This window comes from Panthera uncia, chromosome F2, assembly GCF_023721935.1.
Source record: "Panthera uncia isolate 11264 chromosome F2, Puncia_PCG_1.0, whole genome shotgun sequence".
Taxonomy (NCBI): Eukaryota; Metazoa; Chordata; class Mammalia; order Carnivora; family Felidae; genus Panthera; species Panthera uncia.
The window spans coordinates 62,041,332-62,064,892 of NC_064812.1; the positions used below are offsets into that span (position 1 = coordinate 62,041,332).

Below are 23,561 nucleotides of genomic sequence, written 5' to 3' on the forward strand. Positions count from 1 at the left end.
GGGGCGAGGGGCACCGCGCGCCGCGGGCGGACGGGAAAGAGCTGCGGCGGGCGGGGCGGGCGGCGCGCTCGGGCCGAGCAGGCCGGGCCGCGGTGGGGGCGGGGAGCCGGGGGCCGGACCGCGGCGGCGCCGAGCTGGGCTCGCCCCTGACTTAACTTTCTGGGTGCGGGCATGTGTGCAGGAGGCGCGCTGGGGCCGGGGCTGGGGGCGGGAGGCGGTCCGGGAGGTTCCGGGTTGGCTCGCCAGCGCCCCCTTTTCTCTCCCCCTTCTCCCCGCCCCTGAAGGGACAGGCCCTCAGGGCCCCAGGCGGGAAGCGGGAGGGGCCCTCCCGGCCGACTCGCGACGGTCACGCCCCGGGCCCGGGACACTTCTCCTTCGGGCCGCTGGGGGCTGCTGAGGGAGGGGGCCGGGGTCGTCGTTGCGTTGTGGAGCTCCCGGTCCCCCGCCCCTCGCCCCTCCGGGGAGTCCCGGAGGCGCCTCTTCCGAGATCGGGGGTGGGTCGGTCCCTGGTTAGATGGTTCCTCCCTCTTCCCCCTCCCTCTAGTGGTTTCCGGGGCCTGCGGGACCGAGGGGCGGGAATCGGGGACCCGAGCCCTTTGCACTGGCCCAGAGCTGGACCGGGCCTAACGCCTTCTGGGTCTGTCACTGGTAGGGGAAACTTTCCCAAACCGGGGACCAAGCCTGAACACCTCCTCCGCCACCTCGTCCTCTAATCCCACTCCCACTCCACCTCCTCCAACGCCTTCCCCTCCCACCGACCCGAATCTCGCTGCGTGTGACTGATGGGGCAGTGAGCCAATCGAAGGCGGGGAGCTGACCTGCCGGGTGTCGGTAAGCCAATCGTGGGGACGGGAGGAAGGAGGGGGGCGGGGTTGCTTCCCGACCAGTTAGAGCCGAGTTGCACGCGGGGCGGGGGAGTCATGGAGACGCCGAGCTAGCGACTCTTGTCCATCCCTAGTCACCCGTTCCTTGGTCTTGGTGTAGTGTCACTTATAAGGTCTCTGACCCGGGAGGCACGTAGTTTATGCGAGATAGTGTATTTTTCTTGGCACCACACGAGACGTCGTTTTGACACGATGAGGTCTAAAGCCACTTAGGATGTGGCAGTAACTCTCCGAGGCCCGTTTCTAAAATGGCATATGTTGTAGTGGTCTCTTCTGGACCTCAGCGACCGGTTTATGTGCAGAAGATCATAGGAGTTATTAGTTTGTTTCTTCCTCACTTTCACTCAGCTACTCCAGCGTGGGGACAGTGAAATTTGAAAGGGTTCTCTGAAAATGAAGGCGTCCGGATAGTCTTACGTCAGTTGATTATTGAGTGTAAAGCATCATTGTTTGTAATGGCTTCACTGGTTCCTTGTTTAATTAGACCGCCAGTTTCCAAAGTGCACTTGAAAGTTAGGCTTTGGGGATGGCATTAAAAAAAAAAGTTGTCCTTTATGGTATGCGTTTTGTTTTTTTCTTTTTCTTGAGTAAACAAAATGAAGTTAGGAACCAAAGCATCACTGTTTGAGACGTAAAGCGTTGGTATTTAAAAAGCAAAGCTAGTCAAAGAATATTTGTCTACAGAAAAAAAAAAGTCTAAGTGAAATGTAGTTTGCTAGATTACTTCCCGCACAAAAGATTCTTAAAAATTAATTAGTTTTCTTCTTAAACACTGTTGAATTGTACAGTGTGTGGGTACTTTTCTGGTTTATGCAAGGTTAGGAGACTTCTTTGGCTGTTTTATGCTGGCTGTTGGGTTCAGTTCAGTGACTTCCTCAACTCTTGACTTTTAAGAATAAGGAGGATAGGTCTTTGATTCTCTAGAAAGAGCACAGGTTGCTCGGCAGGAATAAGCTGCCTTTTAAAAAGGCAGCAGCTGGGACATTGCTTTTTTATGTGTGTGTATGTGTGCTCCTGTCCTTTGTTGGTGAGGTTTAGTGCACACTGACAGCAACAAGAATCCTTTTCCCAACTGGAATTTGTAAAAATCTTTGGGAGTTCAAATAATGAATCCTACTAAACTGAGAATGAATCCATTCATTTTGTGTTAAGTATCCCATGAATTTAACTAATCTTGGGAGGCTTATTATTATTATTATTTTTGGAGGTACCTTATGTGCATGATATTTATCTCCTCTATAGTGGTTTCTCAAGCTTTTATAAATATTTGGTTACCATAAGAAAGAATTGACAAAGAACTGTAGTTTTAGGGAACAGTATTAACCATGCTCTATAAATGTGTTCTGTTGTAATATACCATTCTCCAATTTATCATGTGAATTCTTAATTCTGTATAATTTTGGATGTTTGTGTAGACAAAAATTAATTGCATTTTGCTGTAGCCTTTGAGGTGTTATTTTAGTGACAAAATCTAAAAACTGTGAGGATAAAACAAACATTTAGCTGCTAGAAGTAGGGAATGTCATAAATAACATTCAAAATTTGACAACATTGAAAACCCCCATTACTAATTTAGTTACTGATGGCCACTCTGATGTGTGCCCTTCTCTCTCTTTTGTATGCGTAAAAGCAACACATTAATTTACTTCATTCTCTACAATGATCCTTGAAAATGTTCTCAGATTCTTGGTGGCAGAGAGTATCAAGTCCCTTAAAGCCTGGCTGGGGAGGGGGGGACCTCTCAAGCATATGGAGACATCTAGAAAAAGATGTGCATCATCAGCTGTGATTCCATTGTGTGCTCTCAGACTAGATCTGAGCCTTCTTCCTCCTGGGGATTTCAGTCTTAACAGAGGAGTTCTTTGACTTTTATATGTCAGCGTACTGAAACGGAGGGTAGAAAAAAGCTCACCAGTTCTGAATTTAATATTTTTTAGATAGTTTGGCTCTGATTTTTAACCTTGTATTGGTTAAATACAATTTACATGACTTTCATTCACTGGTAGAGGAGTATTTCACTGGAAATGTAAAATGTAAGGATCGGAGGGAGACTTGGGCTGGGTTTGAGTGCATAAAAGGGTAATGCTCCTTGGTTGGCTATATCTATAGCTCTATCTTATTAAAGGTTTCCAAGCCTCACAATCGAGGACCTGTGAGCATTGCTTTCATTACACACCCTATATTTAAGGATTCAGAACCTTAGCTGTTTCAAATCACATCAGGGTGAAACGTGATCCATAAGTTGACAGATTGAATTTCTTAGGAAAAAAAAAATGATTGCATTATATTGGGTTTAAAAGTGATTCTTTTAAGCAATCTTAGGAGGTCAGCAAAAAAAAAAAAAAAAAAGTCAACAGTTTTTCTAGAAGGTCAGTTTTCTGAAATGTGCAATGTGTTCTTGATATTTTGGCCACTCTTATGTCGTGGTTGAAATTATATTTAAAGACATAATTAATGCTTAGCTATTTTTATGGCAGAACTGCTATTTAAGAAATTATTGGCTTTTCAATATTCTGTGTTTATAGTTTTGTTTGGTAATTTATGTTATTACATGCTCTATCAATTTTAAATTAAGATAATAGGAGGGAGAAAGAAAAGTCACTCCTTTAAGGTATTGGTCTTTTATTGCAATAAATCTTAAAATCAGCGGGAAATTAGGATCTTTTCCCCTAACGAAATAATCAAACTATATTTACATACCAATAATGAAAGCCATTCAAAGGAAAACAGAACAAAACCCTTAGTTTTTTATACTCTCCTATCTGAAGCTCATTTACCACAATGCCATGTTTTTTAAACAAAAAAATATTCTTAGCGTTTATTTCCTTTTTTGTTTTAAAGGGTTGTAGAAGGGTTTATGAGTTGCAAACTAGAAAGAATGTTATGTCATGTTACTCTTTGAAGTCTATTAAAAGTAATGTCTGCAAAAGCTGTAAAATACAATTTTAGGTCATAGACCCTCAATTCAGACAGCATAAAGAAACTCATACTTTATGGAGTCTAGGTACTAATTTGTAATAGAGGTGGTAGTGTGGCTTCTGTGAATATTTTAGAAGCTGGTGTAGTTTTTCTAGCTGTTGTAAAACTGAGGCAAAACCGATTCTGAAAAGACTGGAAATCTTAAAGGTAAACTTGTGTGTTGAAGGTAACTGAAGTGAAAGGACTACATGATTGTTGGGTAGATCACAATAGGGCTTTTGGGGCAGAGAGTTTATGTCTGTCCTATGAAATGTTCATCAGTAACCACATTTCTGGCTTCCAATGGCTATAATGACATAATGCAATTGTGGAAAAAGTGATTCTAGGACAATTTTCAGTTGGTTCCCTAGTTGGAAATTTCTAGAGGAGCATTAAATGAACAGAGAATCTATGGGGATGCTTTACCGAGCTGCTTTTGAGGCTTTTGGACTTTTAAGTAAGAAAGAGAGGAGAACTGCTTGTAGGTAAAAGTTATTGGCAACTAGTTAAAGGTTCTGAAAGAAAAAATAATTTTTAATTTGAGTATCAGTTGATAAGATACATGGAGAAGTGGAGTTGGCAGGTTAAATCTGGTAGAACTTATGCCTTATAGGGAGCTAATCATGACCTGTTAAGAGATCCTGATGGGTAACTTAAATCTCACATTAGGCTTTTTAGATCTTGTCTTCACATTCTTGTCTCCTTTAACCATTGTTTCATTTATTTGTTCACTTATTTATTTGATGAGTTTTTGAGTATCCCCCCGTTGGTAGTTTACTTTGATAGTATAAACCGTTCATTACAAATCCTGTGATTTAAGAGGGAACAGAGTGGGTGATTTTTAAAAAAAAATGTTTATTTATTTTTGAGAGAGACAGCACAAGTGAAGGGGGGTGGAGCAGAGAGAGAAGAGAGAAGGAGAGAGAGAGAGATCTCACGACTGTGAGATCATGACCTGAGCCCGAAATCAAGAGTTGGACGCTTAATTGACTAAGCCACCCAGTGCCTAATTGACTAAGCCACCCAGTGCCCCTTAATGGATGGGTTTTTTTTGGTGGAGGAGGAGGTGGAAAGGCACATGTTCACCTTAATTTTCAATTAGCTTTGATACCAAAGATCTGTTTGTGTGTGTGTGTGTGTGTGTGTGTGTGTGTGTAATTTTAATTATGTATTGTCAGAAAATGTTACTTTGGGTTTGGGCTGAAAGTAGGATTATACGTTTGTAATAAAAAAGTTGTTAAATGTCCCCTTGACTGATTAGCTTACAATCAAATAAGTTTCCTTTAACGAAGGTATGAATATTTATAATTAGTGTTGTTTTATTTTCTCTGGAATTGTGTCAGTGTAGTCAGCATGGCAATCTTCAGCTGGTGGAAGGCATGAGGGCAACAAGGCAGGGACCTCCCTGTTTTGTGGAGACACTGCCTTGTGGCTGCGTTAAGGCTGACACATCCTGGGCCTTCATACCCTAAGTTTCTAAAGGATGGAAAACTCCCTGTGCAGGCTTTCCCAGGTGTTCTGCTATGATTATTTGTTTTTCTAGATTTAACTCGTTCTTGCTCTTGACTAAAATGTCTGTATTGGGAGAGTAACGACAATACAACATAACCGATAATAGCATTGAGTGCCAACAACCTGTTAGGGGCTTTCTGAGGTGTGTGGTTTTTTTGTTTTTTGTTTTTTGTTTTTTTGCCAAAGCCCTATAAAGTAGAGGTTACCTTGTTTTCTAGAAGATGAAGTTTAAGGGAGGTTAAGTCATTGTGCATATGAGCAAAACGTTGGGGGGAAAATTATCCTTGACCAGTGAGTGAGGGGAAGCCGATCATGAGTATCAGAGGGAATGGCGAGCCTAAGAGTGTCTTCCTTGTAAGAATCTGATAAAGAACAAGCTTGCAGGCTGTCAGTCTAGTTGTTTAGCCCATGAGAGGGATGAAGAGATGTGAGTGGTTCTGGTCCTGCAAACTATGCCGGCAGGTGTCTAGCAAAGTCTTGCATCAAGGCAGGCCTATCCCTGGACAGGCGTTACTTAAGATCTACAAATAGTCTCCAGCTTTTCTTCCTTTTTTTTTTTTTTTTTTCAACGTTTTTAATTTATTTTTGGGACAGAGAGAGACAGAGCATGAACGGGGGAGGGGCAGAGAGAGAGGGAGACACAGAATCGGAAACAGGCTCCAGGCTCCGAGCCGTCAGCCCAGAGCCTGACGCGGGGCTCGAACTCACGGACCGCGAGATCGTGACCTGGCTGAAGTCGGACGCTTAACCGACTGCGCCACCCAGGCGCCCCTTAATGTTTATTTCTTTTTTGAGGGGAGAGAGAGAGAGAAACAGACAGGGTGTGAGTGGAGGAGGGGCAGAGTGAAGGAGACACAGAATCCGAAGCAGGCTCCAGGTTCTGAGCTGTTAGCACAGAGCTCGACGTAGGGCTCGAACTCACGAACGGTGAGATCATGACCCTAGCTGTAGTGGGACACTTAACCAACTGAGCCACCCAGGGTCCCCAAAAGTCTCAGCTTTTTTGGCAGCAGCCCAGTGTTTAACAACTATTAAATTGCAGGGTTCTTGTCTTTTAATGTTCAAAAAGTAAGAACTGGAATGAAGTAAAAATAGGTAACATTTATTATTTCCTAAAAACCTGGTGCAGGGTTAAAGCACCCTTACTGTATATTCTTGTGTGTTTCTCCCTAACACAGTGAGGTGGGTGTTCTTGTTATCATTCCTATAATATAGTTCATGCAGTGGAGGCACAGAACTGTCAAGTAACTTGCCAAGGGTCACACAGCCAGACTACCGGAGAGGAATTTGAACCCAGGCCAACATTGCCCCTCAGCCCTGCCCCCTTAGCGTGTGTTCTCTTAGCTAGTGGGCCACACTTCTTTCAGCATAATGTGGTTGTGTCTTATCAAGTGCTTCCTTGAAGGAACACAGATCAGTGATTCTCAACTAGGGAAGAGGAAAGGGGTAGGAGCAGATTTTGAGAAAGCACAGTCTCACAATAAAAAGCTAAGAAAATAAGCTCTAGAAAACTTGATTGTGGGGGCTAGGGAGAAAACAGATTGAGAGCACTATAGGGAATATAGGTTGAGAAAGGACGAAACACTGATACAGATATTTGGCTTATATCTTTACACTATGTTTAATTCTAGTATGTTTCACTATCAGGTGGTGATTGTGTGACGCATGTTTTACAGATTTTGTGCAATCTATGTGGTGTGGATGACTTGGTGTTGAGATACCGTAGTCTCAAAAGAGGGCTGATAATATATTCAGTCATCTGACTTGTGCTCTGCTATTTGTGGAATTCTTCTGTCTGCTCAATTGTTTGCAGGGAGTGCGGAGAGCTTTCAGGGGACTCTTTCACCTATGCACGCGGGGGGATTAGCGTGCACTGCCTTTAGTGCTGTAGCTTCTGAGGACTGAAGACTTGTTGTCATAGATGAAAATATAATGCATGATATTTTCTGTTACTCATTTAGTGTGTCTATATGAAATGTGATCCCACATATTCCAAGGCTTCACTTGCAGAGTGTGAGTGAGTTCTGAAAGTTCCTATTGTTGCTGACTGACCTCTGCCCATTGAAGTACCCATCTAAATGAAGATTCTTTTCTAGCAGATTATTTCTGCTTATCAGATCAGCTCATTAACCAAACATAAAACGTCTTCCCTTGCCTTTGGTAGTACAGTAGCATATGTAAGAATATTTGATATTAATTTATCTTAAAATTTGTTTCTATTAATATGCTTAACGATGAAAAGCTTTCAGTTATTGTCAAAGTGTAAATTTAAAAATGGAGTTGCATATCTTAGAGAAACTTACAGTTTCACTTGAGTCATTTCTAGGCCATTTCTAGAGTCAAACTAAAGGGAAAATTTAGATAGCTATGTGGATAACAAATTTTTAAAAATATATTTTTAGGGACATAGAGCATGTTACTCTGGATCCTGGGGTCATGAGCTTGAGCCCCACGGTGGGTGCAGAGGTTACTTAAAAAAATAAAAATACAATTTTAATGTGCTTGTATATATTTTAAAAATAGCATTACTCATAAGTGTGTTTATCAGGTAATCACCTCTGGTTATTATTGAAACATAGGTGCTGAATTCTTTCACATAACTTTTAGATTCCTGAATAAGGAATATGGAAATTCCTTGCTAAAAATCTGAATGTCAAGGGTGTGAATTTCTGCATATTTAACATTAATGCCATTTCTCAAAATTACAGAAGTTGGTCTCAATAGTTATGGAGATAGGCAGTATGGGCTGGCGGGGGGTGGGGGCTTGAGAAGATTCTCCTGTCCTGTATCTGCCTCCTTGTGCCTGCAGCCTGATGTGGGTCATAGTGTTGGGTATGCTGTGCTCTGAGACTAAGCTCCTGCATGGCTCAGTACTTTGAAGTGAGGATGGGATGGGAAATAATGGGACAACTTTGGACTGCTTCAATTTGGGTATAGATCTTTGTAGACTTTTTTCCTCTGCTTTCGTTTATTTTTCTCCTTTGGCTTTCTCTCTCTTTTTTTCCCTTCAAGTTAAAGACAGATGATGGCTGGTAGTGAAGGGAACACGATCAAGCTTATGGAGGAAGTCTGTTACTATCATTAAGTATTTCATGTATGATCATGATCTATGGTTTGCCCCTTTACCAAACAGATTGGCTCTGCTAACAGCACTTAGTGAAGAAGCTAGCTATTTGTTAAATAAGCCATTAGGTTGAAAACAGATCACTTAACAGGCACAGTGCAGTAATTGGCTGATTTGTTGTTGGAAGTTGGTCGGTTGCTGGACAGCATTGTGGTCTAGTAGTCTTGGGGGGCTGAGTCTCTGTTGTCTAATAGGATTGAGTATTACACTCCCTAGCTTTTATGTGTTTTATTTCTTCCTTGTTTAAGGATATTGTTACAAGCTCTATAGTGTTAGATGTCTTGAAAGTGTTCATTAGATTCAAGTGGTCCAAATGGCATAAATTGGAAATATTAAGATGATTTAAGATTGATGAAAATTGTAACCAAATTCCTAAAGCCTTAGGAATGTCTGCCTCTTTGGAGTTTCTGGTAGTATATTGTATTTTCAATTTCTGGAATTCCATTTTGGGGCTTATGTTATGTGTATTTTTCTTACTGCTGTTTTAAGTAATAATGTCTTGATTCCTTAAGGCTTTTCTGTAAAAGTGTGATATAAAAATATTTATCCCATTTAAAAAATGTCATTTTTATTGTAGCACCACTAGAATCTTTTTGAAGTAAACACGTAATAAGTATAAATAATGGAACCTAGTGAAAGAAGTGGATGTCATGTAAAGCTCTTTGATTTATGCTGTACTACCTTTTAAGCAGGAGGTGTGTACAGTTAATTAAGAATTTTAATAAATGGGGCGCCTGGGTGGCGCAGTCGGTTGAGTGTCCGACTTCGGCTCAAGCCATGATCTCGTGGTTTGTGAGTTCGAGCCCCGCGTCGGGCTCTGTGCTGACAGCTCGGAGCCTGGAGCCTGCTTCACATTCTGTGTCTCCCCCTGTCTCTCCTCCTCCCATGCTCATGCTCTGTCTCTCTCTGTCTCTTAATAATAAATAATGAAAATAAAAAGAATTTTAATAAATGAAAGGCTTTAGCCAGTTAGATAGAACACAAAAAATGACATGATATTCATTGTGAAGTGAACATATTGACAGTGACAGTTGATGGTAACAAAAGTCAACAAAATGCCTGGACATTGAAGGACATTAGAAAACAAAATTGGAGAATTATCCTTCTGGTTAGAAGATGCTCACATAACAGCATTCTCGTAATCATTGGTGATTCATTTTAATAGTAAATATTTTCACTTTGAGAAAAGGCATTCAGGAGAAGATTGTCAGGAGGTAAAGGGAACCCCAGATATTTGACTCTAGGAGAGCAAAGCTTTAGGCAGGAAGGAATTGGGTCTGGATACCTCTGGCCTGGCCTTGTGTGCTGGTGGTAGGGTCATTGAGCTGGACCTCCTGCAGAGGTTAGGACTCCCCCTAGGAGAGGTGCCCTCCCTGTCCCCCCCCCCCCCCTTACTATCACTGGGGGCAGCTGCTGACCCTGTGGTGGGGAGGAAAGGGAGAGCCTGTGCCAGATGAAACGTGGGTTAAGTCCCAGGGCATGAAGGTCCCAGATGCTCACCTGCACAACTTTTGTTTCTGTCTGGGTCTCCCACCAGGAGCTGGCCGGCTCTCATGTATAACATCTTCTGATCTGTATCCGTAATTCAGGCAGTGCTGACGGCCTGTGCCCTTGAGGCACCATTGAGCCCCACAGCCCTTCCACCCCCGTGCTCTGTGAGGTGAGAAGTGAGGGGATTCCTCCACCTAAAAGCAGTTAAGACCAGGTGAGACAAGGGAAGACCTTCAGGGGCTTGTGATTTTTCAGAGGCTGAGTTCCTTGCCTTTACCTGGCTTGGCCTTCAGAGGAGTGAGGGAAGCTAGCACCTCGCCAAGGGATAGAGTTTTCTTTGCTGTGGGAGCCCTTTTCCATTCCCTTCTTGAGAAATTTCCCATTGAGGTTCAGGTGTTTCCTGCAGGTTCATCGGAGATTTTCTGAACCTGCCTCAGTTGTTCATAGTGGTTTATTGTCTTCGACAAAGAGATCGAGTGTATAATGGAGATGGGGGGAAAGCTTTCAGAAAGAAGTTGAGGTGGCGTGGAGAGGAGTTGCTGTGTTGGATCTAGGCTAAAAAGGTTAGGACCATGTAGATGCAAGATATCAATGCAGTAGAACAGCCTTGACTGAAATGTGTAAAATAATGAAGGTGTATATGGAATAAATCGAGAGTAGCAGGTACAGGCCCTTGCAGCTTGAAAGACTTTCAGGATGCACTACTCCTTTTTCCACTTGATCATACTGAGCAGTTAACTTATAGTACTTGAGACTTTAAGTGGGATAGGCTATTTATACAGGCTTTATTTTTTTTGGGAAGGTTTAGATAGATAAATGGTGGCTTAGTTCCTAATATCAGTAAAACAAATGAGAATTTTTGATATACATTCTTTGGAGCTTAGCATCAAGGAGAAAAACCATAAATTAAAATGCTCTGAATAATCAAGCATTAAAATTTGCCTACTGTGTTCAGTAAATATGCTTAAAATGATTGTATGCATTGGCTTATCTGAATGCAACAGGTACAACAGGAAATAGTACATGTTTTCTCACTGGTTTGCTAAAAACTGGGTAGTAAGTATGGAGTACATATGTGTATATTTTTTGTTCATTTATTCTTTCTCCCCCTCCCCCAAAATAGTATTATAGAACAGCTTAAAACCTTTCATTTTTAAACTGTATTTGGACTGACTGAACAAATTCTCCTTTTGCACTGTAAGTCATTGATAGACTGATCTTCCCCAAAGACCCCTTTTATAATAATACAATTCCCTACACATCACAGAATGATATTCCTAAACACTTACTAGATAGGTCTATCACAGACCCATTTTTCCCCTATTTGTGCTTTTTACATGAGCCTTTGTACCCATTAGTCTGTTCTTCCTGGCCTCTCGTGAGCCTGTGTTGACCATGCAAACTCACGCTCTTTGATTTTGCCCCAAGAAAACTAATGAGTTATTCTGCAGTTCAGGAAGCAATCCTTTGATATAAAACTCAATTTATTGGGAGTTTATATTGTTCTCAGTTAATAGCAGAGCATATGATCAAAACAAAGAGACATGGAGTCCAGCAGTATTCAAAGTTATTAGTAAAGATGCTTATTACATTGCTTACAGATTTTATTAAAAAAAAAAAAGATCCACTTACCTTCAAAACAGAAACAATAAAGACTTAAATTTTGGGCTTTGTTGCTTCTGTAAAACTGAACATTTTTCACACTGAGACTTATTATCTTTTCCCCTGCAGAATATTTTGACACTGTGGTGAGAAGAGGGATTAATAATCTCAGTTTATAGTGGAAAGAGGAGAAAAAAGGTAAAGAAAGCCTTGGGGAAATTCAGTAGTACTGGAAAGGTAATAAAACAAAACCAAACACAAAGAAAGTATACCAGGGTTGGCACTTAAATACTTCCATTGAAGAAGTGATAAAAAAGAGAATGAAAGTGTCATTTGAAGGGCTGATGTCTCAATAGATAAATAATGAAATTCTACAACTATCCAAAGAGCAAATCCCTCATAGTCCACACATAATACATACTAGTGACAACACCTATAAAAACATTCTCAACCTCCTTCCCAAATCTCTACTTAAACAATTATTCTCTATTTTGTGGGATCATTTTATTTGCAGAGTAATTGAGAAAGCTATCTATCTATCTGTCTGTCAGCTATTTACATTCTGTCACAAGCCAATTATATATTAAAGTAGTAGAAACAGTATACACCTCAGGTGGAAAAACAGGGTGGTGCTTGTGATGTACAGGGTCGTATCTATATCCTTTCCTTAGCTCCTGTGATCTTCAGTAATGTGGTAGAACAAGTGGCTAAATAACGGCTATTTCCATGCTGTGTATGCTGCTGCTTTCTCCCTCCTTCTGTGTGTGTGTGTGTGTGTGTGTGTGTGTGTTAGATAAACTATTTGAAAGTAAATTACAGATGCCCCTTTATCCATAAAGCACACTGCCTTAAAATAAAGGCATTATTTTATATCACCGTATACAGTATGAATGGGACTATTCAACCCAAGAAAACTAATGTCCAAATAATAATTCTCTAATCAGTTTTCCCAGTTGGCCCCAAACTGTTACAGTTTTGGGTTTCAAACCAAGAACTAATCAAGTTTGCTCACTGTATTTGACTCTGTAGTCTCTCTTACTATGAAAGATTTCCCCTAGTTTTTACTTGTTTGGTTTTTTTTTTTTTTAATTTTTTAACGTTTATTTATTTTTGAGAGAGAGAGAGTGAGGGAGAGAGAGACAGAGTGTGAGTTGGGGAGGGGCATAGAGAGGGAGAGACAGAATCCGAAGCAGGCTCTAGGCTCTGAGCTGTCAGCACAGAGCCCGACACGGGGCTGGAACCCATGAGCTGTGAGATCATGACCTGAGCCGAAGTCAGACGCTCGACCAACTGAGCCACCCAGGCGCCCCTGTTTTTAGGTTTTTAGACTACTTTTTAAATGTTTTTTTTTAAGTTAAATTTCATTGTGGCAATATCTATAAAATTTGCCATCTTATAATTTTTTAAATAATTGAGTAGTGCTAAGTGCATTTACATTGTTGTGTAACCAGTCTTTTCAGTGTTTACTTCAGTTTCTCCAGGGACCTCTGGCTGGCTCAGTCCAAAGAGCATATGATTCTTGATCTTGGGGTCATGAGTACAACTTCCCAGGAGACTCCTAGAGTTCTCTGATGGTAGACCTTCTCAGAGGCAGCATTCCTCTGAGAGCCCCACGTTGGTTGTAGAGATTACTTAAATAAAAAAAAAGACTTCAGTTTCTCCAGAAGTGTTAAGAAAATTAAATTGTTGGGGCGCCTGTCTGGCTTATTTGGTGGAGCATGCGACTCTTGCTCTCAAGGTTGTAAGTTCTAGCCCCATGTTGGGTGTAGAGATTACGTAATAAAATTAAAAAAAAAGATAATTAAATTGTTAAATATGTTAATGAATTTGATCAGGGCTGAAGGATAGCATAGCCTTTGAGAGCTTATTGCTTGAGATAGTGGCATCTTAGGACTTTTTCTTGGCATGCCCCTTCTGAATGCTCCTCAGGTCTGGGCCCAGACATACGTTGTTCAAGTGCACCATAGGGAGATACACCTAATGCTGAGGGATGCAAACATGGAGGGAATGCTGCCTCTGAGAAGGGTTACCATCAGAGAACTCTAGGAGTCTCCTGGGAAGTTGTAGATTTCTCTTTTAGGCGCAGGATGGGGGTTGAGACGTTAATTTTATAGCGCTTGGCTAAATAGAAAGCTTTTATTCTAACACTTGTTTGGAGTAACATTATAGAGACAAAAATTTGCTGGGATTTTATGGAGTTTGGCAGCTTGGGTTTCTTGAATGCTTGTCTGCACAACTTTGAATTTGAAGCTTTCTGTTTCTTTTTCCTTTTTTTTTTTTTTTTTTTTGCAGTGTCTTCATTTATTCTCCCTTCAGACCTTTTGTGCCTCTCCTCCACCCCCATGATTTCCAGCTTTCATTTCTATTTAACCTCCTGTTCTCTTCATTATAGAGAGCCCTCTTGTCTTCCCTTGTGAATCACAGTGGATATCTGGGATTCATTCTCACTTTGAGAAATAGAATATAAAAGTAAAACTCATTCACAGGTGTGCAGATTATACCAGAGAGGTACCTCGTTTTGTCACCTACCTAATCCAGTGGAGAAGTAGTTATTATTTTAAGTAGACTTCATTCCCAGGGCAGAACCCTATGCGGGACTTGACCTCACGATCCTGAGATCAAGACCTGAGCTAAGATCGAGTGGGATGCTCAACTGACTGAGCCACCCAGGCGCCCCAGTAATTATACTTAATGTAGATCTGGAAGCCTCAGTGGAAAAGTTGTGGGTGGGAAAAACACTACCACTCAAAGAAGACAAGAAATGACACAAGAATTTAAGAAAACTCCAGTATAGCGCTCAACTTGAAACTTTTAGGCTTCTGGAAAATAAAAAACAAGGTTATCTTCTCTTACTCTACCTAATACTCTCAGGGAATGGAGTATTGTTAGGCTAATGACCATGAATCCTGTACTTGCCGCCTCCCTGCGACAACAGGACAAAACAAAATATGCTGCTCAGGAATAATGAGAATGTTATTGAATTAATATTTGTACTGAGAAATCATATACCTGGGAGATGCATAAGAGACATGAAGAATGGAAAGAAAAGTGGGGCTGCACTTAGTCCTCTTTTTATTTAACACATCTGGACAATTTTAAAGTGACTAGAATTTAAAATAAGTGACTCAGAAATACCATTTTCTGATACTTATTGATTGATTGCAAAACTTTCCTGAGCTGTCTTTCAGATATACTAAGTGATAGCCCTCTTGTTCATCTCTTTTTGTGTGTATTGTGCTGCTTTTTAAAAAGTTTCAAATGTTAGAAAGGGTTGGACAAAAAGTGTAGTTGCATTTCTGAGTGGCTGCGGGCTACATTCCAAGCAGATAAGGTAACAGGTAGCAGCATGGCTCAGCTGAGAGGGAAGTACTTCATGAAATAGAACCAAAACAGGGACATGATGGACAGGTGGGGGAGGGGCACAAAAATAATATAAAGAAAGTGATATTATTATAAAACAGGTGCTATACAAAACCCTCAGAAAAGGAGTGGTTGTGTATCTAATTTTTCTGGTTTTGTTTTTTATTCCTTTGTGAACCTCATATTTTTAAATGAGCCATTTAGAGGAAAATACTTTTAAAGATTTTAGTTTCTAAAGTAATTTCCACACCCAGTGTGAGGCTTGCACTCACAACCGCAAGATGAAGGGTCGCATACTCTACTGACTAGCCAGCCAGATGCCTCAAGGAGAAAATACTTTTAAAATGTGACGTAGTTTCCCATCAGGTTCTGCACTGACAGTGCAGAGCCTGCTTGGGATTCTCTCTCTCCCTGGGATTCTCTCTCTCCCTCTCTCTGCCTCCCCCCCACCCCCATAAATAAACTTTAATAAAATGTGAAGTATTTTCCTGTTTTCTAAACCGATTTGAAATGTGCTAAAATTCACTAAGGTCCACATCCTTTTCTCAGTTACTGACCTGTTTGTCTCTCTATCATGTAACTGTAAACTGCAGAATTCTAGGTAACTCCTGGACTTTCTGTCTCTTCACTGGGTGTTACTTTTTGTGTATGGTGTGTGTGTGTGTGTTTAAATGACAGTGTCTTTTGTCCTTTCTGGTTTTCTGCATTTTATCTGCTGTGGGTTTAGAAGCCAGATAACCAGATTTGCTTGTTCATTCAGCAAAAATTTAGTGAGCACTTCCTATATATAACCAGACAATGGGAACACAAACATTAAAAAAAGAAAAGGCCCCTATCCTTGAAAATCTCACAGAGAAGGAAGGAGTCACGTGGGCAAGTAATGACAACATATGCATTAGAATAGGAAATTGTATTAGAGGGCTAGTCATATATTTTATGGGGGCAGATGTTCATTTTGTGAGGTGAGGGAAGGCTTTATAGCTGCTGGAGTGTTTGATTGAGCCTCAAGGGCTGATTTAGATTTCATCAGAGAAAAGGTATTCTAAAGAGAGACACGTGCAAAGGATGAACATAGAAAATATCATAGTATGTTCTATTTTTCTCTTATTATATATGTACTTTTTAAAATATGCACTTTAAATAAGATCTGCATGAGAATCTGAGAAGCTCCTATCTGTAAAACTGGTAATCTTTAGAGCACGGAATTTGGGATATTTATTTTGAATGTTTAGAAAGAAGCCTTTTTGTCTCCTTTTCATTTCTTGCTTGTGTTCTGGATTAGGGAGTTCTGTTTACTGTTGGTGCATAATATATATCCCTCACTTGGTGGCATTATGCTCACAAATGTGGGACACAATTGGAAAAGCCATGATAGACATAGCTTATCTGCTCCATGACATCTGGCATTCAGCTAAGAAAGTCTCAAAGCCAGGGCTTGGCAATGGAATCAACTGAAGGCTAGCTCACTTTCATGCCTGCTGTTTGATGTAGGCTGTTGGCCATGCCCTCATCTGAGTTACATGTTCAGATACCTACATATGCCCTCTCTACCTAGCTGCTTGGGCTTCCTCACAGCATGGCGGCTGGGGTTCAAAATGTAATCTATCCAAGGATGCTGTCACCGTTTATGACTTAACCTCATTAAGACACATGGGAGGAAGGATGATTTATTGTTTTTGAGGTATCCAAAGTGATTCCATATGAGATGTAATGAGCAGCTGTTCTTTAGTTCCGTAAAAGGCAAAGTTTTTAAACTATGTCTAATGAGATTTTTAGATGTTTAGAAGAACTTTCTGATAAAAAAATTAATAGGCTTTTTTTTTTTTTTAACTAGAGGAAATGAGATGATTTTAAAGAAATTTTCTGGTAACAGATTCTCTGTTTATCTCCAAAGAAAATTATAGGGCATTAGTTAATCTTTCTAAAATTTTTCTTTAAATTCTAGAGTTACCTTTATTTTAAATACAGAAAAATGTGGTCTATTGTTTTTCTTTCTTATTCATGTATTTATTTGGTAGAACTTTTGATTAAATTATAATGACATATATTTTTGAACTGTTTGTTTTACCGGGAACATTTCTAGGGAATTAGCCCTGAAAGCCACTCACGATATGAGTAATCATTAATATAGTCCTCCCTTCAAGCACCAGGAGGGTCCTGGTTCAGCAGATCGCTTTATAGATGAAGGCAGCATTCTGTTCAAAAGATGGTTTTTTCATGTGCTGGGAACATGGATGATAGAGTTTTTATTCTAAGTCTCTAGTCCAAATTTTAAAATGCATAAATTGTCTACCTAGCTTCTCAAAATGGAAATTCCAGTGTCTCACTGGGATTTAGAAAAGGTATGGAGGGGGTCTCTGCTTTTAAAAAGAGACTCTTCAAGGGACTCTGCCAGATTCTTTGGAGAGCCAGCCTTGAGAGTCCCCTGGTTTAGGTCATGAGCCAAGGTAGCGGTGTGTGATTCTTTTCCCATTGGGATATCCCAGCAACCAGAAACAAATAGAGGGTTAGGGATACTCAGTGTGAAGATTGCCCCGCAAGACTGTTTGTTGTCTGCATGTACTGTTTGAGCTCATGATTCCATAGTAAGAAATTTCTCAGTAGAGAAGATCAGAAAATCGTACAGTGAAGTAATTGACATCTAACATACCATCAAGCACAGACCTGTCCTTGGGAAGGGCATTTCACTTTTAGGGATAAAATGAAAGTAAAATCTTTCAAGATCTTGTCATTAGTTTTTCTTCCTAGTTACTCCTGTGATGTCACTGCAGGGCACAAAGTTTATAAAATTCTTCTTAGAGAATTTGCTAAAACCTTGTGGAGTGTTCTGTTGAAAGATGTTAACATTACGTATTACATATGTTATATATACCAACAAACTTGGGAGTTTTTTACATGCAAGAGTTCTTTGGTTTTGGAATTTATTTATTTATATATTTTTAAAAAATTCTAGCCAGTATGGAGTAGCATTTAAGAGCCACATTGTCTAGATTGTGGTCTGGCTCCATCACTTGAACAGATGTGACCTTGTGCCCCAATTTCCTTAAATGTTCATTGTTGTTATTATCATGACTTTATATCTCCCTCAGTGGTCAGAGTCTGAGACCCAATTGGTGTTCAATAGATCTTAACTAGTTTTTTGTGATTGCAATTCAGAGTAGATTATTTTAAATGCAAATTGAGGGGGATTTAAGGAACTACTTAGGAAGCCAATCCTGAAGACTAGAACCACATCTGTGTGGTCAAGTTTTTTTTTTAAACCACCTTTCTTTATTAATTAATGCATGTTCCAGAAATGCAAGGGTTGCACAACACTTTATATTATACAGTCTATAAGGATACATTATAAACAGTTTTGTAACTATAAACTGTTTAAAGTAAATGTGCTACCACTCTGATTATAAAATTATTATTATAATCGCACTAGCATTTTAGTATCTAGTAGGTCTAATTCAGTGGTTCTCGACTAGTGGGAGTAGGGAGGGAGGATAAGGATTATTTGATGTATTATTTGGTCCTTTTTTATATCCATGTGGTTTCTTGGTAGTTGAAGGCCAAGCTGATAGTGCTGTTTTATGCAAAAGGTTGAGAAGAGGGTGCTTTAAATTAATAGAATTAAAGTTTCTTATGTTTTGGAAAAATTTGGGAGGTTATTTTTAAAATTACTCAGAGTTGGTAGAACATTTTATTTATCCTATTAAACATAGCACGGGCACGTGGGTGGCTCAGTTGGTTAAGCGTCTGGCTCCTGATTTCGGCTAAGGTCATGATCTCATGGTTAAGGGGATCAAGCCCCACGCCGGGCTTTGTGCTGACAGCACAGAGCCAGCTAGGGATTCCCTTTCTCCTCTCTCTCTCTGCCCTCCCCTGCTCACGCACACTCCCTCCCTCTCTCTCAAAATAAAGAAATAAAACAATTGTTAAAAACAGGTCCAAAAAATCAAGTACATAAAATACACTTTAATTAACCTGGGAGATTGAATGCTTATTTGACATATCTAAGTGTTGGTCTTAGAGGTGGACGGTGGTATTCTCTATAAGAGATAATACTTAGATTTCTCAGGGAAATCTAAGGAAACCTCAATGTTGGAGTCATTTGACGGGTTTGATTTAACATAAAACCTCTTCTTTTGAGAACACTACTGCATACAACTTGACCATTAGTTTTGACTAGTTGAGACGGTGGCTTAAAGCACAATAATTTTCTCAGAAAAAGTGAGACTCTTGCTAAGAATGGTTGGACATAATTCACCGAAAGCAGGTGTTTGTTTTTTCTTGGATCCTGAATGTACCCTATAAACAGATGCTACAAAACCACTTGAACAGCCAAGGAAAGCAAGTCTCATTAGCCGTTCTCCACCTCAGCTGTCTTCATTGTACAGTTTAGTTAAGTCTGATCATCAGTAATAGTTTTGTTTTCCCTAGAGATAAGTTGACCCTCTGAATTGTTCTAGATCTAGCCTGTTCCCTAGAAAAGTTCACATTTCACAAATCATAATGAGGGATGCCTGTATTCAGTTGTGTTTGCCCACGCTTACTACACAAAGTACACACTGATTTACCCAGAGATGATGGACAACTTTATATAGCTAAATTGCCTAATGGGGAATTTCCAGATCCACAGGGAGAGATGAGAGAGTTACAGTTACCGATAAAGTACATTTAGAAGGTTGGTTTATGAAGTTCAAAGGAATGAATGCCTTTTCTTATTAGTAGAGTATGAGCAGAACATTTCTGAATAGCATAAAGAAAATTTCGTGGATTGATTATAGTCCACATCTATATATAGAATGGAATCATTTAAAAATATTTGGCTTAAATCGGGAGTCCAATTTAAATATGCTTTATAAATCTTAGTAATACTGTTATACTTTAGACTGGTAACCATTACTTCACTTCTAGTCAAGCTACTGACCATGTGTCATGACAGGTTAAGGGACTGAAATAGAAGGAGATGGTAACTCCAGGTCTAGCTCCTCCCTGGTGAGAGTTTTTCCTTTTACGTCTGACTGTCGCACATTCACATGGGGAATAGCATAACCTCTTTCACTGCCTAGCCCCTCTTTTCATTTTCAGTCAGTCTGGTGGCTTGGCAGGACTTTCCCGGAAGCCCATACCTTTCTGGAAGTGTGCACCGGCATCTGAAGGAACGCTGTTAGGCTCTGGGTGCTTTACCTAGCATTTACCTTTCAGAGAGATGCCACGGAATTGGATATGAAAATTCACTGTCTTCCTACCGTTTTCCTTAGTTTTTTTCTTATTTGTTTTTAATCTTGAAATAGGAACGTTTATTAGTAAGTCAAATGAGCTATTGAGTCAGAGCTGTGGAAACTGTGGGGTACCATCTGTGTAGTTTGTGATGTGCCATATCAACTCATTTGAGCTTTTAGCAGGAAAAGTGATCTAAAATTACAAAGCATTATTATTAACACAGTTGGTTCTATAGTGGATCAGGGTGTGAAAAAAAAAGAATCTCTGGGGGACAGACTGCTTTTCTGTATCAGTTGTATTAACCCTTCTGGAGCATGTGATATTATTTAGTAATTTACCAATTGGTCTTTATCAGTTTGCTATCTTGGTATGTTGCAGAAGAAGTGTATCCATGTTTTGGCTTAGATCAGACTCATTTTTACAGGTAAACTGTCATTTTCATTCAGAGTAGATCTGTGCTAACTTCCCTGCCTCATTCTTCTGGGATTCCTGAGCAGCAGTATCTGAGAGCTGCATTTTGTATTCTAGATATTGTTGACGGGCCTGGAGCAACAGATACTTGAGCTTTCCCCACAGGGCATATTAATGTTTCTTGATCTATGACTCTATCACACTGGAGTCGACACCTCTTTGTTCTTTTCTTCCTCATTGAAACAGAACAAAATATGTCTTTAAAAAATTTTTTTTCCAGTTTTATTGAGATATAATTGACATATAACATTGTTTGAGTTCAGGGTGTACAATATAATGATTTGATGTATATCCGTATTGCAAAATGATTATCACCGTAAGTTTAGTTAGCATCCCTCATCACATAGTTACACATTTTTTTCTTTGATGAGGTTTTACTTTGTCTTACCAACTTTCAAATATTCAATAAAGTATTGTTAACATAGTTACTATGCTATACATTACCTCCTCAGAACTCATTTGCCTCAAAATTGGAAGTTTGTACCTTTTGACCACCTTTACCCATTTGCCCCTCTCCCTTCCCCTGCCTCTGGCAACCATCTATCAGTTTTCTGTTTCTGTGATTTTGGGGTTTTTTTTAGGTTCTACATATAAGTAAGATCCTACTCTGTATTGCTTATTTTAGCATAATGTCCTCAAGATCCATCCATATTGTTGCAAATGGCAGATTTCCTTTTTGTGACTGAATAATATTTCATTGTATATATACATCGTATTTTCTTTATCCATTCATTGGTTGGGAGGCCTGTAGGTGGTTTCCATGCTTTGGCTATTGTAAATAATGCTGCAGTGAACATGGGGGTGCAGCTATCTCTTTAAGACAGGGATTTCATTTCCTTTGGATATGGACCCAGAGGTGGATTGCTGGAACATGTGGTAGTTCTGTTTTTAATTTTTTGAGGAATCTTCCTACTGTTCTCCATAGTAGTTATGCCAGTTTATATTCTCACCAACAGTGCATGAGAAGTCCCTTTTCTCCACATCCTCCTCAACTCTTGTTATTTGTTGTGTTTTTGATGACCCCTATTCTAACAGGTGTGAGGTGATAGCTCATGGTGGTTTTCATTTGCATTTCCCTGGTGTTTAGTGATGTTGAACACTTTTTCCTGTATCTGTTGGCTATTTGTCTTCTTTGAGAAAAATGTCTATTTAATTCTCCCGTCCATTGATTGATTGATTGATTATTTTTGAGAGACAGAGAGAGAGACACACACATAACGCAAGTTGGGGAGGGACAGAGAGAGAGGGAGACACAGAATCTGAAGCAGGCTCCAGGCTCTGAGCTGTCAGCACAGTGCCCGACGCGGGGCTTGAACCCATGAATGGTGAGATCATGACCTGAGCCAAAGTTAGATGCTTAACCGACTGAGCCAACCAGACACTCCTCTCCTGTCCATTTTTAAATCTGATTTTTTTTTTTTTTTTTTTTGCTCTTGGTTGTATGAGTTCTTTATGTATTTTGGATATTAATCCCTTATCAGATACATGATTTGTAAATATTTTTCCCATTTTGTAGCTTGCTTTTTCATTTTGTAGATGGTTTCCTTTGCTGTGCAAAATATGTTTTAAATGTAAGCTTCACAGTCTGCTTTTATGATTCCTTAGTCTAGCCAATTTATTATAATCCAGTTAAAAATTGTCATTTTTGGACTGTGAAAGTGCTCTTTCTCTGTTAGTTGGGCATCCTTCTGGTTTCCATGGCACTCTCCTAAGAGACCTTTCGGGAGGAAAGGTGAGCTTCAGCCGACTGATGACCTTCCTTCCTGACCTTCACCAGGCCACACATTTGGCTACTGATAGCTTATCTCATGTTCTGCTTTTTTTCTGTGTATATTTAGGTTTTGTATGTGTAATGAAATTATGAACTCCTGCAGCAGCAGCAGCTTGGGATAATGTTAAGTGAAAGGAACTTGGATTGGGATGTTTTGGAATCAGTTCTAGTTCTGGCTCCTTTACCCAGGAGTTGAAGGCATAGGCAGATTCTTAGTTTGTAAAAATATTCTCTTGTAACTCCCCTAACCTCAGGATTTTGTGAAAGTAAATGAGAAAATATAAAGGCTTTATAATATGTCACTACAAATACTATTTGTTGTAGTTACGGGCGTGTTTAAATATTGCCATGAGATCTTAAACTATCCGATGACGGGACCAGCTGTTGACTCTAAATGAGAGCTTCATAGGTGACTGGGAAATGTCAGGTAGGATGTGTTATCTTAAAAATCATCTAGCTTTGATCCCAATACCATATACTTCATTATCTCAGTTTCAGTTTTATATTTCTGTCATCATCTCTATAACCTTGAATAACATAGGAAATATTATTTTACATTTGGTAATTGTGTGGTGTTACAGTAACAACCCTATTTCATCTACTAGACTGGTAAAGAAAATATGAAAATACTTTTCCATGATTAGTGTTACTATCTATATAACATCAACACTGTACCTTTGTAGGGTTGTCTACAGAGTCCTAATATATTTTCAGTGAGATAGATTAGCATTGCTACTTTCAGTTTAACAAAGGAGCAGTCTGGAACAATGGAGACTCGATACTGTATTTATAATTGAGTTAAGATTAGGATTCGGGGTCCCACCATTGATTAAATAAAATGCATTGAAATACTCTGTTACTCTGCTGTTTTTTGTGCTTTCTGTGCTCCTTCCTGAAATTCCTGAAATTAATCTTTTTGGTATTGTTGGCTAAAAGTCTTTTACAGTCTAAAAAATTATTATAGAAAAGTTTAAACTTATGTAAAAGTAGATGGAAATAGTACAGTGAGCTTTCATGAACCAACTTCTGTATACTTTACCCACCTGCTCAACCCTCCAACTATCTCGAAGGAAATCCCAGATAAATCATTTCATCTTTTTAGCCAGGTTTTTAAATTTTCTTTTTTTCCTTTCCTTTCCTTTCCTTTCCTTTCCTTTCCTTTCCTTTCCTTTCCTTT

At 39.8% G+C, this 23,561-nt stretch overlaps 2 protein-coding genes across 10 annotated transcripts in view; one reads left to right on the forward strand and one right to left on the reverse strand.

The window, feature by feature from the left end:
• The window catches only part of NCOA2 (nuclear receptor coactivator 2), a 290,814-nt gene that overhangs the window by 1,707 nt on the left and 265,546 nt on the right, over positions 1-23,561 (forward strand). For 2 of the 9 annotated variants that reach the window (XM_049633293.1, XM_049633290.1), the window contains exon 1: positions 152-831. The exons of the other annotated variants lie outside the window; for them this stretch is intronic. The gene's annotated coding sequence lies outside the window, so the exon portion shown is untranslated. Of the gene's footprint in view, positions 1-151; positions 832-23,561 lie in introns of those variants that run through there. 9 annotated transcript variants of the gene reach the window in all.
• The window catches only part of LOC125924254 (basic proline-rich protein-like), a 63,758-nt gene that overhangs the window by 1,220 nt on the left and 38,977 nt on the right, over positions 1-23,561 (reverse strand). Inside the window, exons 3-4 of the mRNA XM_049632692.1 lie at positions 660-818; positions 15-557 (exon numbers count right to left, since the gene is read on the reverse strand). Coding sequence (XP_049488649.1) covers positions 15-557; positions 660-818 — 702 coding nt within the window. The remainder of the gene's footprint in view (positions 1-14; positions 558-659; positions 819-23,561) is intronic.